Source organism: Pan paniscus, chromosome 14 (assembly GCF_029289425.2).
Source record: "Pan paniscus chromosome 14, NHGRI_mPanPan1-v2.0_pri, whole genome shotgun sequence".
NCBI lineage: Eukaryota > Metazoa > Chordata > Mammalia > Primates > Hominidae > Pan > Pan paniscus.
The window spans coordinates 102,570,902-102,586,485 of NC_073263.2; the positions used below are offsets into that span (position 1 = coordinate 102,570,902).

At 44.4% G+C, this 15,584-nt stretch overlaps 1 protein-coding gene across 6 annotated transcripts in view; it reads right to left on the bottom strand.

The window, feature by feature from the left end:
- Nucleotides 1-1,152: 1,152 nt before the first annotated feature.
- Nucleotides 1,153-15,584, bottom strand: part of NALCN (sodium leak channel, non-selective) — a 358,635-nt gene continuing 344,203 nt past the window's right edge. For all 6 annotated transcript variants that reach the window (XM_034936923.3, XM_063595854.1, XM_063595853.1 and 3 more), the window contains 6 exons: nt 15,283-15,398; nt 12,735-12,892; nt 9,304-9,454; nt 7,176-7,325; nt 5,298-5,415; nt 1,153-2,863 (listed from right to left, as the gene is read on the bottom strand). In XM_034936923.3, the coding sequence (XP_034792814.1) occupies nt 2,670-2,863; nt 5,298-5,415; nt 7,176-7,325; nt 9,304-9,454; nt 12,735-12,892; nt 15,283-15,398 (887 nt within the window). In that variant the 3' untranslated portion in view covers nt 1,153-2,669. The remainder of the gene's footprint in view (nt 2,864-5,297; nt 5,416-7,175; nt 7,326-9,303; nt 9,455-12,734; nt 12,893-15,282; nt 15,399-15,584) is intronic.

Genomic DNA, 15,584 nt, shown 5'->3' on the forward strand with positions numbered 1-15,584 from the left:
CACCTGTAATCCCAGCACTTTGGGAGGCCGAGGCGGGTGGATCACGAGGTCAGGAGATTGAGACCATCCTGGCTAACATGGGGAAACTCCGTCTCTACTAAAAATACAAAAAAATTAGCTGGGCGTGGTGGCGGGCACCTGTAGTCCCAGCTACTTGGGAGGCTGAGGCAGGAGAATGGTGTGAACCCGGGAGGTGGAGCTTGCAGTGAGCTGAGATCGTGCCACTGCACTCCAGCCTGGGTGACAGAGCAAGACTCCGTCTCAAAAAAAAAAAAAAAAAAAAAAAATAGAGTGAATAGCATTGGCCCTTCCATTCTGTCCATCCTTGTTCCCTTTGAGTCTCCTTGAAGTGCCATACAGGTCACGCATGTGTGGCCTGCTCTCTCAGGGGCTCTGAGTCAAGTAAGTATTCCACCCCATATGCTTTCTGGTGCCTTTGGAACTGACAGCACCCTCTAATTAAAGGCAGTGGGTGGCGTGATGACAGGATTAGTATCAGTGTCTGGCTTCCCTAAGGACCAGGGAACACTGTGACCCAAGTTTTCCCATCTGTGTAATGGGATTGTTCATATGTTTACATATCTAGGGGTAAAATCTAAATGGGGGTGGCGCTTAATTTCTCTGGCTTGCATATGCTCTACCTGTTTCGGGAAAATCGTAGAGAGGAGTCCTACAGGAAGTGTGTGACTGTTTCACTTCATTGAAAATATAGGGTGCTATGGCTTTAAATACATTGGTATTCTGCCCCTGGCTTCACTGCAGAATGAACAACAATGATGTTCTGCTGAACATCAATTCCAGACGTTTTAGAAAGGGCTCAGCAGTTTCGTGAGAATGAAGCTGTATTACTCAAGTGTAATGAGCCAAAAACATCTTGTTTTTATGCAGCACTAGTACAGACCCATGCCCTGGACCTGTAAGTGCCTTTTCTGTTCATTGTAGGCTTAGAGGGCACAGGGTATTCACTCAGCCTTATCAGCACAAGTGTGAAAGGAACATTCTGGCTCAGAAAATTGAGTTGAAATGAGTATCAGGGACACAGCTTTTGCCAACTAATTATGGACTGAATATTCAATCCAGGTTTGCAATGTGCTGCTACCGAGTGCCTGCCCCACCAAGAAAAGGGTTTAAAAATGGTCAACTCAGAGTAAATTATTTTACAAATCCAATATTTATTTTATCTTTTATGTACAAAAAGTAAACTCCAAGTGAACATCAAATCGAATCTAATCCTTTTGGCCACATGACTGGTTGTTCTTTATCTCATAGTTACAATGAATCATATAAACTGTAGACTGCCACTACCACGATACTTCTGTGACACAGAAGGAATGTCCTATTTGCCTATCATCTGAGGAATGTTAAATAGAGAAAAATAGATTATAAAACAACCTGGAGGTCACAGGATTCTGAGATAATCCCTCTGTTAAAAAACATCTAAACAGCAAATGTCCAATCTGTAATAAAATAGTTAAAGGTCCAAGTCAAGTCCACTTCTACTTGGCTGGCCCAGCACAAGAAATCTAACAGCACTTTGTAATCATTTTGCTTTTCTAATTTTCCCAGAGGACATGGGCCATTGACATATAAGGAAAAAAAACAAAAACAAAAAAACGATTAAGTAAGTTGTGTGATCCCTAACCTGTGAGTTCAGAGGAAGATTTTGCAGGGCACCATTATTTCCATAGAAGATTCTTTTAACAGAGATGTCATTTCAAATCTAACATAGCAATGGTGTGTTAGGATCACCCAGAATGAAATGACTCTGCTGATTTATGGCAAAACAGACATACCTTGGGTAAGAAATGAAGCCAATGATAACATCACACATGCAAAGATTTTTTTAAATAAATTGAGCTATATAGTTTTATTCTTTTTGCTAAACTCAGTTATTAAAAGGTTTCTTAAGAAACTTAACATCTTTGCGCAACTATGTCACTCAAGTGATTTATCTACAGGTTTGTTTTAAACCGCTAAGCATCCTGAGTCCATTTCTTTGCCTGGTGCTTGCACACACAATTTTCTTAGAAGGAGGCAACAGTTTCATTAGCATAACTGAGGACAGAAATCAACTTGTTCTGCTCACCAAATGTCTTGTGTATATTTAAAAATATAACACGAGAAAAAGAAGATACTTTTTAAAATTCAGAATCTGTAGTTTGTAAAACTACTATCATTTTAGCATAAAAGTTCAGTGCTGATCTTTTCAGATCAATCATAAATAATAAATTCTCTCAAGAGAAATATTTCTAGTGGAAATGGGAAAGATGTGAACTAAAGCTATAACCCCTGTACCCTAAATATCAGCCACTTTGGGCTTAGCACTCTTTTGCGGGGTGGTGATAATACTGCATTAGAGCACATATGAATATATACCTTAGTTTACGCAGACAGAATATATGACATTTTTAAGTGATATATATTTGCTTGCGGTATCATTTCTAATATTATCAGTACTGTCATTATACAAAAATTTTTTTGAGCAATGATAGTAACCCATCGTACATGCAGCTTATGCCTTTCTGTGGCAGGATGAAAATCAATTTATAAACATCTCGTGACAAGTTGGAATTCAGTTATAGATCAATTACAGATTGCTCACTGGACAATCAAGGACATTATTAGAAAACAGTTTCCACCTCTAGAAATTCATCTACATTGACATCCACCTAAATATCCAGAAGGTCATCCCCACTTTCGTCGCTCTCCACAGTCAGCTGCCGGGTCCACCACTTCTTAACTTCAGAACCGCAGGAAGCCGCGTCAGTCATGGGGTTCATTTTGCACACGACAGATTTCATGGTTGTCCTTCCTCCAAACCGTAAGTTGACCGAGGACACTGAATGGCTTATTGGTTTTGGGGCTGTGGAATTAATGAGTCCTATGAGCCACTTGGTATTGCTTTACCCTATTGTAATCACTCCTAAAAACCCATGATATTCCCATCAGTGATACTTTTGGCTAACGTGTCCTAGCCACAGATGCTAAGTAAACATCCTTTTCAGGACTTGATTCTTTATGTTCACGATAGATTTTTTTTTTAATTGTGCTCATGGACAACTAATGATGTCATTTGGGAAAAAAACGTGCTGCTCACCCCTTTCATTTTGAAATAATTAAAAAAACTAGAAAATCACTAAAAAAATTCCAATTCGGGAACTATTAAGTGTCATAGAAACCTGTGCATTCATTAGCATATGCAATAAAAAAAACAAAAAGGAAGGAGAGTGTGACCCACAGTAAAGGCAAGGGGGGATGCAGTGAGGGTATGGGAGGAAAGGTGTGGTTCTGGGGCCTCACAGTCATGGTGTTGGGACCCACCTCTGCCACCTGTGGATATGTAGCTATGGGCAACTTCATGTCTCTGAACCCAAGTTTCCTCCATTGTAAGATGAAGACAATGAAAATGTCCTAATTAGACTATTGTCAGGATTAAAACAGGTTACATGAGATGACTTAGGAAAGTGCATAGCATGACACCTGTGACATTGTTGCTGCCCCCTCAAAATACTATTTTTCTTCTCCTCTGCCTCCTCAAACTCAGCCTGACCCCAAGAGCATGTCTATTTCATGATCACCGTTTTTGGTGGGGACCACCTAGGCATGGACCAGTGGAAGTACTTTTTTTTTTTTTTTTTTGGGAGACAGGTTCTCACTCTCTCACCCAGACAGGAGTGCAGTGGCACAATCTTGGTTCACCACAACCTCTGCTTCCCAGGCTCAAGCGATTCTCCTGCCTCAGCCTCCCAAGCAGCTGGGATTACAGGTGCACACCACTACCGGTCAGCTAATTTTTGTATTTTTAGTAGAGACGGGGTTTCACCATGTTGACCAGGCTGGTCTTGAACTCCAGACCTCAAATGATCCACCTGCCTCGGCCTCCCAAAGTGCTGGGATTACAGGGGTGAGCCACTGCGCCTGGCCCAATGGAAGTACTTTTGACAGCATCATTTCTTTTGTCCATTTAAATGAATACCAAGGACTGTGCATTCTCCCCAGGTCACCTCTCCTATCTGTCCCTGCAGTATCTGGCCCCCAGCTCTGTCCATGCCTTTGTTGCCTTGTGCTCACACCACGGTAACTTCCTCCAGCTTGTAACCTGCCTCCAGGCTCTGTCATAGACAATTCCCTCCTTTGCTGCCAAGTCAACTTCCTAAAGCACAGATTCCAAAAGTCACATACTGCTCAGAAATCTTTGCTAGCTCCTAATTGCCTACAGGATAAAATTGAACCGACTCAGCTTGTAATTTATGACCTGGCACCACCATCTACATTGTCTTGATGCTGTCATTCTCTGCTGTGTTTGAATCAGGAGGAACCTAGATCTTCTCTGATCTCTGAAAAATAAGTTCCTGGATATGAAAGGGGATACTTTCCTTGGTGGTAGTCCCAGTGAAGACCCACTGAACATCGTCAGCCTCAAAATGTAAGCTGTGCTGTCATCTGCTTTGTGGAACACATATGCTACACATCTTCTCCTTTCAATTGGGCTGAAGTTGGGGCACAGTTAAAGAGCATTATAAAGCTCCTGCTTTAGCATGAACTTAGTTATCTATAGAAAAAAACATGTACAAGGACACTGGACTGTGGGGAGCATTGCTCTCCCTCCATTCCTGAGTGCTCTTAATGGGATTATCCTGGCTTTCCAAAACCCTATAGAGAAGAAGCTCATAGAAGAAAATTCTCTTACTGAATCAGTAAAATATGGAAAATAATGGGATTGTTTATTAAAGGACTGAATGAGAGAACACAAGTAATGCACTTAGAAGAGTGACTGGCATACAGTGAGTACTACGTAAGTGTTTGTTGTTGTTGTTATTGTATGGAGGTAAAGCAGCTTGCCTAAAGCCAGTGACCGGCTCAGCTGCAAAGTGTGCTGAGAGAAATCGGGGGCCTGTCCCTTTTTTGAGAACTCTGTGGCATTTTCTGAATGATTGCATCTGCCCACTCCCTCTTCAGTTGAATACTTTTGCCCATGTTTGAGCATGCCTTGAGGCACACAGAAAGCCCTTGGAAATTTCTCCCTCTTTCTGAATCTTGTCTTTTTCATAGGTGCTGGCTTCTCAACCACGATAGCCTGAAATGTACCCAGAAAATGGGGGCTAATGTAAGTCATATTTAGAGAAGTTATTTTGGGGGACAATGTTTTTGACAAGACTACATTTTTCATTATGTTGCTGTCTGTAAACAACTGTAGATGCAGACTTGCATTTTGAAAGGCAAGACCCAAAACACACAAACAGAGTAAATACCTTTAAAATGCCTCGATCGCTGGAGAAATGCCTGGATGGACCTACCTGAGGGCAGACGCCACTGCCCAAATTTCCTCTGGGGTTTCCCTGCATCGGCGGCATCTTGCCGACTTCCTCCTCGATCCGACAGCGTGGGGCTCAGGAGCTGCTGCTGGCTGCTTGTCTGCATGGGAGGAGAAGCACACAGTTACCGTCTTTTTAACCCTGCGCTCTCCTCCTTTTACTATAAGAAAGGAAAACACATGGCAGGAGGACAAGTGGGAAGAACAACATGGACTCAGAGTGTCCACAATGGGGAAAAGTGAAAATGGGTATAAAGGGTCACAGAAGAAAAAGAGCCACCACTGGACGCCCTGCTGAAGGAGACACCACTCTTCCTGGGACATCTTGTCCTGGGTAACCCCCACTGCTTCGTTCCCCTCCATGCCTGAGAATGTCATTGTTTCCCTTCATATCTTCGCTGGCAAACCAGGGGGTAAGGAAGGGGAACTGCAGGAAGGAAGGTGGGGCAGTGGGGACCGGCTGGGCGGGGGCAGTCTACTGTCACCAGCCTGGAGATCCACACTTAGAGCTACAGGGAAAGAGTTCTCTGCAGGCAAAGCTGTATGATGGGCCCTGGCGGAGGATGGAGCTGATAACAATCTAAGCTACAGTCAAAGAGAGATGCCAAGACTTCCCACACATTTCACCTGTTCTCAGGTTCACCTGTCACCTCTCCCTTTCCTAACAAAAGCCTTGGTCTTCACATCTCTTTAGTATCCTCTCTTTTTTTTTTTTTTTTTTTTTTGTCACCTCTTCTTAGGCTTTTTCATCTAAAAACAGAGGGCTCTGAAATCATCACTTTCCCCAACCTCATTAGCCCTGTCTCACTGTCTGTCCTGACTTCAGCCTGCCTCCCTCTCCCATGCGAGACATTGCCAACCATCTTCAGGGTGACCAGTGGCAAGGCCACTGCAGATGCCTCCCCTTGCCCCTTGGTTGACTAACTCCGCAGAAGTCCCTGCAGTCGGTGGCAGATGATTTCTAAAGGCTGGGGAGCCCAAAACATGAGATCTACTGAAAACTGAGCTATGGCACCAGTGGGCCTCCTGGAGCACCCTGCTGGGCCGTGGAGCCTTAGGCTTCCAAAGGTACTCTGGCCCCTGGCTGCGTTGCTGTACACCATGGAGTCTGGTGCTGCTGGGGGCTCTGCACAGAGCATGGGATCAGCTCCACGTTGTTAACCTCAAATCGTAATTGCTGCCTCATAAAGGGGCAGGTCCTCCCAGCCAGCTGCTTCTCACAGCACAGGACTCTCCAGGACGCTGATAACTCCTTGTACTTTTTTATATAGACACATACATAGAGTTTGAAAATGAAAATATGCTGTGACTTAATAAATAGAAACTCCTCAAGCCAATTGTCCTGAATTCCATATGTTCTTCTGATACCCAACCAGGAAAGGATATATCTTCAATGAGTCTGATTATTTAAGGAGGTTGAAAGCTAATTACAAACATTTTCACTGATTTTACTGCAAATTTCTATGACTTTAGAGAAGGGAGGAAAATATTTAGGGCAGAGCTTCCTGTAAACCATACTCCATGTAATATACCCAGATTCAAATGCAGCCCTTAGAGCTGATGTTAACTCTTTAGACAAAAATAAAACTACAGAATTATGAAGTTCAGGGCATTCACTTTTTTTGGCATTCATATGAGTCAGAATCTTTTTAAATAACCTCAACTGCATCCAAGATGGCAAAGACATAGACATAATCTGGATTAATGGATTTCCGTTGCCTTTTTTTTTTAATGAAAATATTCCTATTAGAAATATTGTCACCTTGTTTGAATGATCTGACCAGCACCCATTTTATTTATTTTTATTAAAAGAAAGAAGCCCACGGAGTGTCCTGGGACAGAGGACGCCTCGTGCCCATACCTCAGGTTGCATGCTGTTGTCCTGACTGTTGGCATTCGTGTCCTCACTGGGCTGGGTGGTCTCGATGCTGGGCGGGTTCAGAAACCGGCTCAGCTCTTGCTGCTGACTCTCTCTCAGGCTGTGGATGATACTGCACGACTGCTGCTGTTTCTATGGAAATGCGATTGTTTGTTCAGTAAAATAAGCCCAGCATCCTGCCTGCCCCACCGCCACACAAATCTTATTTTCTTCTCCCCTCTCCTAAGACCTGCATGACTGGTGACCTCTTAGGAATTTCCAAGTAAGGATCCTGAACTAATTTCAATGTTCAATTAAGGTAGGCTGATGCAAAGGTGGGCTTAGAGAGGTATGCATTGACTTCCCAGTCCATTTTCATTTGTGTAACAATCAGAATAGTGACGGTCATTGATGCTTGTATTTTATTTATTTGTTTTTCTTTTTGTTGTTGGTGTTTTCTGTTTTTTTTTTTTTAGATAGGATCTCACTATGTCCCGTAGACTAGAGTTCAGTGGTGCGATTATTATAGCTCACTGTAACCTTAAACTCCTAAGCTCAAGCTATGCTCCTGCCTCAGCCTCCTGAGAAGCTGAGACTAAAAGTGTGCATGACTGTGGCTGGCTAATTAATTTTTTTTTTTTTTTCAGAGAGGAGGTCTCACTCTGTTGCCCAAGCTAGTTTCAAACTTCTGGTCTTAAGCGATCCTCCTGCCTCAGTTTCCCAATGTGCTGGGATTACAGGCATGAGACACTGTGCCCAGCTTATGTCTTATTTAAAATTACTAATGTAGCTATTCTATTTTTTCTCCTCTTATTTTATTCTAGGCTCATTAAGCCAATACAATCCCAACCCCTTTCCCACTTTCCTGCAAATTGTAAGAGGCAAAGAGCCTTGGGTGGATGAGAAAACCTTTGTGCTTGTCTTGGTTCTGAAGTTTTCGGGCCAATCCAGGAGACCAATCTGTCTTGGCATATACTAAAGCCAGGACTCCTTGTGCCCTCCCAGAGCCAGAGGAGGACAGATTGATCCCTGGAGCTAACATAGCTACAGTGGCCAGCAGTGATGGGACATCACTGGGCAGCTGGCCTTGCTATAGGAGGTTGAGTTGTATCTTTTCTCTGGGAACCTTTTCTCCTCCAATAGAAATACATGTTTCTGCAATTGATGTTGTTGCTCTGAGGAAGAGGATTGAAACAATCTCTGTTATATATAAATGTTTAGTGATTGCTTTGGGTTTTTTCCCTCTGTCTGTGAAACATGCCAAAAGCATTCATAAAAGTAATGATCTCATAGAAACATTTACTGTAAACACAGTATATGTCAATGCAGTATACATTCATTAATTTATGAGTTAGAGAATCTTATAGGCTTATCAGTCAGGAAGCAGGAAACATCATTAATCTTGAGAGGTGGTCTTTTCAGAATAAACAACATTATCACAGTTTGTTGAAATTTTTAGCAGCAATTTAAAGTAGTTTTGCAAATTCAATATGTGGAAAATTCTAGAATTTTGAACAGTTGAGTTTAATAAATGGACATCATATCAATAAACTTTTTTTTTTTGAGACAGATTCTCACTGTGTCACCCAGGCTGGAGTGCAGTGGCATGATCTCAGCTCACTGCAACTTCTACCTCCCAGGTTCAAGTGATTCTCATGCCTCAGCCCCCTGAGTAGCTGGGACTACAGGCATGTGTGCCACGCCTGGTTAATTTTTGTATTTTTAGTAGAGATGGGGTTTTGCCATGTTGGCAGGCTGGTCTCCAACTCCTGGCCTCAAGTGAGTTGAGCTCCCCGCTTGACCTCTCATAGTGCTGGGATTACAGGCATGAGCCACCGCACCTGGCCAATAAATTGCTTTTTAAGTCTTCATGTCATATTATAAAAATGGGATTCCATGGAAACCCCTAATGGACTCTGCTAAAGAGGGCAGGGCTGACTGTGGACTAGAGTGAAAGTCTGCATCATGATCTGACCACTGTAAGTGGAGGTAGTGGACATAGTTTAAAGGGATAGAAGGCTGATCACAGAAGGAGCTAATCCCATGTTCATGAAGCTCTTTTCTTTCATCCTCCTGCGGGGCAGGGCGGGGCGGGGCGGGGACCCAACCTGCATGTGTGCAGTTCACTCACAGCTCTGATGCGCTTCAGGCACTTCTTGAGCCACATGCGGATGGTCTGCTTGGCCACCTCCTCCTCTATGGTGTACTCCAGCTGCTCCCTCGCCAGGAGTTCCTCCAGCTGCAAGCTCTTCCGGATGTCCACGGACCGGTATGAAAGCATGCTGGTGGGAGAAACACACCTGCAATCGCAGCTCTGATTCACCTGAGATTTACACCCTTAGATACGTCAAAATCCAGAGAGGACATCACTCAGTCTAATAAGTCTAGTGTTTTGACGCCACCCCTCGCCACCCGCATGTCTTGGGCTGGTCCTGTCACCTCTCTGTGTCTCCCTTCCCTCGTCTGTAAAACAAAGATAGATAGTCCTGGTAACTCCTTTATTTAATGACTAAGTGAGTTAATATCTGTGAGGCTCTTATAGTAGTAAGTGCCATCTAAGTGCCTGTAAAGCAAAAGATCCAGGCTAGGAAAAGGCTCGCGACTTTCTCTGCAGAAGGAAGACCGCACCTCCCATACTTTCTTCACACTTAGCCCCCGAGGTGATGGTTAATATGCTCGGCTGTGCATCACACATCCCTACTCCCTGCATCCCACTTCCCTCTCTGTTTCTCTCATTCATCCTTCTGTATCTTCCTTATTAATTAATTTTTTCTTTTTTTGAGATGGAGCTTCACTCTTGTTGACCAGGCTGGAGTGTAATGGCGCGCTGTCAGCTCACTGCAACCTCCGCCTCCTGGGTTCAAGCATTTCTTCTGCCTCAGCCTCCCAAGTAGCTGGGATTACAGGTGTGTGCCACCAGCCCAGCTAGTTTTGTATTTTTAGTAGAGACGAGGTTTCACCATGTTGGTCAAACTGGTCTTAAACTCCTAACCTCAAATGATCCACCTGCCTCAGCCTCTCAAAGAGCTGGGATTACAGGTGTGAGCCACCATGCCTGGTCTTCCTTATTAATTTTAGAGGCTACCAAACAAACCCAGGGTTGAATATCCACTCCCATTTAACCCTTGACACACAACAGGCCCATGCAGTTGTAGGTAAAGCCAACACAGCATTACAGTTCATGGGGCAATAAGGCAGCTCCCAGGATGCCTGGACTGAGCAGTCCACCACCAGAGGAGAAGACAGCCCCTCTTGGCAGTGTGACGCACCCAGGTGTAGCCACAGGATTCCAGATTATGGCTCAGACCCATGCACCCTGGTGCACCTGTGAGCTACCCACTTCTGTGAGCTCAGTTCCATCCTAGAGCCCAAATCACAGCCTGGAGGCTCTTGAGAGCACTGGTACATTGGGCTTCTCTTTGCTAAATCTCTTCCCACCACAGAGGGAAAAAAAATGAATTCTCTCTTCCTCTCTTCCGTGACTCATCAAGAATCTCAACAAAGCTTCATTGCTTTTATCTTCACTGTTTGTTTGTTTTTATCATATACTGGGCTAGGGGAATAAATAGGAAGGGGAGAAACAGCCCCATCATAGATTTTGCCTGGGTCTATTTTTATTAGATACATCGGTGTGTTCCAAAGAGGCTGAATATTAATTATTAATGACAACAGTATGCCTATCTGCCTCATGTCAACCAAAAAAATTTGCCACTAGGAGGAAAGACTCAGAAACATTCTGACAGAGATGACCTCCTTTGTGATTCACATGCATTTCTCCGTCCCATGTTTTTCTGCTTTTTAGCTTGTTGGTGGAAGACCTGGATAGTGGGAGGTGAAATTGATAACTTGAGAGAACTTTCCCAGATTCTTCCTGTGCTGATCTGATCCTTTTTTTTTTTTTTCAGCTTCTGGCCACAAGCATATTTCTGTACACCTGAGTTCTCCTGAAATTTGAGACTCAACACAATATCCCACACACTACTTGTAGGTACTGCTATGTGATTAAAATAGCTACTGCTAGTCAGTCGCTCTTATTTTTTTCTGTGGCATGGACACCTGTGGCAGTGGAGCTTATGGGACATTTCTTGAAATAATGCTTTAAATGCACGGAATGAAATACACCGTATTACAAAGGAAACCAATTGTATTAAAATACAATTCTCAAATTTACTTTAAAACGGCGGTGATAAAGTAACATAAGTGCTTCCTTTATTATTCCATTAAATAATACCATCTAGCAGAGCTCAAATGACTACCATAACTCAGAAGCACTGGTGAGCATAAATGATATTTTAAGATGTCAGTCAAGGCAGTCAGTTATGTCATTTGAAAATATCTATGATTTCTCCTGGTAACAAAGACATGGATATTGCTAATGCGACTGTGGTTTGTTGCCTACGTTCATCATGGAAGAGAATGCCGCATTTCAAAGAGTGATTAGTGAAAATTAAGATGTAATTGTTTCCCCCTTGCAAGTCCATGGGCCTCTGTTTTATCCATGGACTCCTGCTTAAGAAGCTGTTATGGGTTAAATCTTTCCTCCCAAAAAAAGATATGTTGGAGTCCTAACCTCTAGTACCTCAGAATGTAACATTATTTGGAAATAGAACATTGCAGATGTAATTAGTAATTAAGTTAAAATGAGATCACAGTGGAGTAGAATGGACTCCTAATGTAATACGACAGATGTTCTTATAAAAGGAGGAATTTGAACACAGATACACACACACACACACACACACACACACACAGAATGCCATGTGAAGATGAAGGGAGACCAAGCTGATGCTTCTACAAGCCAAGGAATGCCCAACATTGGCAGCGCGCCCCCAGCAGCCAGGGGAGAGGCTAGGCTAGATTCTCCCTCACAGGCCTCAGAAGGAATCAGCCCCGCAATACCTCTATCTCGGGCTTCCAGCATCCAGGACTTCGAGACCATACCTTTCTGTTGTTTAAATCCCTCAGCTTAAGGTGCTAAGTTACAGTAGCCCAAGGAAATAAATACAGAAGTCTCCCAGGAAGAAAAAAGGCAGAGACTCCATTTGACCCTCTGTCCTGTCTGGGCGCTCATGAAATGTCTGGAAAATCTGGTGTTTTAGCCAACGGGGCAACCATCACAGAGCAGGCCAGGCAAATTCTTATCAGACCATGCAAGTGAGGTGCTCGGTATGTTAGTCCCAGGTTTGCCAGAGCCCTGTAACCGCAAGCAAGTCACTCAGCTCTTCTGGGCAGTTCCCGCATCACAGGGAAGGGGTGGGACTGTGCTCTCCCAGATCCCTTCCACCTCTCCCCTCGGGGTGCACCTCAGTGGGCAGGGGTCCCTATGGGACGTCAGGGCACAGCCGCCCAGCCCTCCCCTGCGAGGCACCTACTTGGAAATGTTCACTGGAGGACAGCGGGAAAGGGCACTTAGCGCCTGGGACATGTGACCCCACTTCAAGACCACAGCAGATGTGGCATTTTGGGTTGGAAACACACTTGTTAATTGTACTGCAGAGGCCTTGAAGGCTGACAGCTGTGGTTTCTGGCCCCCATTCAGCCCTGCGAAAGCCTGCCTTGTACCTCAGGACATCATGGAAGGTGACGTCGCCGCCATTGTGGAGCCTCTCCATTTCGTAGCACATGTGCTTAAACAGGAGCTTGTCCTTGTCCAGGTCCACCTCCAGCCTCCCACGCAGTAGCCGCAGCAGGAACTTGACGCGGAACGTGGGGATCACCCCCTGCGGGGCAGAGCACAAGAAGCAGCAAATCATCATCAGGCCTCGATGATTCACTTGGGTTTCTCAAAAGAAAAAAAAAAGGTGCTATTTCTCAAAAGCTAGCATAATTAGCACCAGATGTGAAGAAAGCTGGTCACCTCCTTGGAGCCTGGTAGAATTAAGTGCACTAAGAAGAGCAGAGGATAGAAAACTGAGTGATAAATTTCTGCTGGTGCTTCTCTTTCTGGGATGTCACCACATTGCAGCATTTGGAGTGAGGCATGGGAAGCTCCCCTTCAGCTCCCCCAGGACCCTACTCTTGCTCTCACCAGGCTGATGCTTGCATAGCCTGTCCCACAGACTCCACCTCCAACACATGCACTGAGTGGGTCATAATGTACTCACACAAGGTAATGGACAAGACACACACGTGTAATCCTCCTCTTCACTCAATCTGGATGCTAGGAACGTCTCAATGTATATTACATGTTTTTCTACCATTAAAAGATAACTCGTGGTGGATCATGCCTGTAATCTCAGCACTTTGGGAGGCCGAGGCGGGTGGATCCCCTGAGGTCAGGAGTTCGAGACCAGCCTGGCCAGCATGATGAAGCCCAGTCTCTACTAAAAATACAAAAATTACCCGGACATAGTGGTACATGCCTGTAGTCCCAGCTATTTGGGAGGCTGAGGCTGGGGAATCACTTGAACCCAGGAGGCAAAGGTTGCACCACTTCATTCCAGCCTGGGGACAGAGTGGGACTCCATCTCACAAAAAAAAAAAAAAAAAAAAAAGAGCTAACTCCTTTTCATGTCTTCTTCAGGATTAGAAAAACTATATACAAGAGAATTAGGCCTCCAGCTCTGCCCTCTTCTGGGGTCAGAACTGATCCAGACACTGAGAATCTAAGATGTGTTGCTACCTTCCATGCAACACAAACCACCATGCCCCCTGGCTGTATCTTTGAATGAAAGTGCTGGGCGGAACACTGGCAACCATGACTGCCTGCCAGTTACTGACATCTCGGTGTGCAGGGCAGTGTGGTCTTCATGTGTGTATTGCATGAAAGCAGGTTCCCGTGGGTGACAGTTACAGAGAGACAGGTGGATCCTGAGGAGCTGAGAGTGAGCTCAGATGCCCTGCATGCAGGACTCTCACTACCTTGAAAGGAAAGCCCTCAAGACTGAAGCCTGGGCGGGCAGGGGTACCAAGAAGAGGGAGCAAATTGGGGTGAGTGCACTGCCGGGGCCCCTCATTTATGATGCCCAGGCTGGCTTCTTGGTCTTTGTGCCCTTCATCAACTCTTCTTGAACTATTTCCAGATCTCGCCCCAAATACCCTGGCAGAACTTTCCTTGTTGTTCAGACATGAGGTCCCACAGCACCCCTCAGGCCTCCTTCATGGTCATTCCTGCTGGCACAGCCCCAACCCCAACTACTGTCTAGTCTATAGTTTTAACTTCTGGAAATACTGCACTATTATTATTTCACTTTTTATTATTTGTCTCCACCTATTAGACTGTAAGCTCTGTGAGTACAGGAGCTGTTCCATCTTGTTCACTGCTATATCCTCAGTGCCTAGAACTGTGCCTGAGTGTTTGCTAGGATGAGGAAGAGAGAAGAGGAGAGGGAGGAAGAACAGGAGGAAGTGGAGTAGGAGGAGGTGGGGGAGGAGAAGGTAGAGGAAGGGGTAGAGGAGGAGGTAGGGGGGAAGATGAGGTGGAAGATGTGGACGAGGAGGAGGGGGAAGAGAAGGGGGAAGATGAGGGGGAAGAGGAGAGGGAAGATGAGGGGGAAGAGGAGGGGGAAGATAAGGGGGAAGATGAGGGGGTAGAGGAGGAGGAGGAGTAGGAGGAAGGGAAGGAGGTGGAGGTTGATGACGACAATGACAAGAAGAGGAAGAGCAGACTGAAGCTACTTTGGCTAATTTTAAGAAATCTTGGGTAAACTTTATGGTTAAAACATTCAAGTAGTAACTCAAAAATAATCCAATACACACCTTCAGATGCCACTTAAATAACTCCTTTGTACTTTTAATTGGGATTGCTGCTTGAGTTTGAGGTGATCATGAATTTGTAATATACTGTCCCTTTGGTAGTTTCAGTGTCACCTCTTTTTCTGGCCTGAGCCCAAGGCTGATTCCTACAGAGTCCCTTTGGCTTCCTTTCCCTGCTGGCCTTTGGAAAGTCTGAAGAAGAGGATGTTCATGGTTGAAGATCATGTAAGGAGGAACGATGCTCTCTCCCTTCCTAGAGGATTCTGCTGAACTGTAAATGATGGCTTTCTGCAATTCACCATTTAAAAATTCAATCTATGTCATTTGCCAACCTGAAAACCATTTAAGTGTTTGTTTGAGACATGTTGATAAGTCTCTTTGAGGTGAGGCATGAAACAACAACCCACTCCCATACCTCTCTTTTATCATCCACCATGTTCCATATGATTTGAAAGTGGCGAAGATCATTGTAACTTAAAAGCTGGTCCTCCTCAGTGGAATAAAACAAGGAGAAATTCTCCACAATTATGGCTTTTAAAAAAAGAAAAATTCAGAAGTTAGACCATTATGCTAATCTGTCATATTTTAGAAAGAGTAAAACATCTATTATTAATAATGGATTCTATCACCTATATCATAAGCCAAATTTTTAAAGTGCTTTTAGTATGGTTTCCAAATTGGCATGTTTACACTTGGACTAAGCTATTTCTCCAGCTC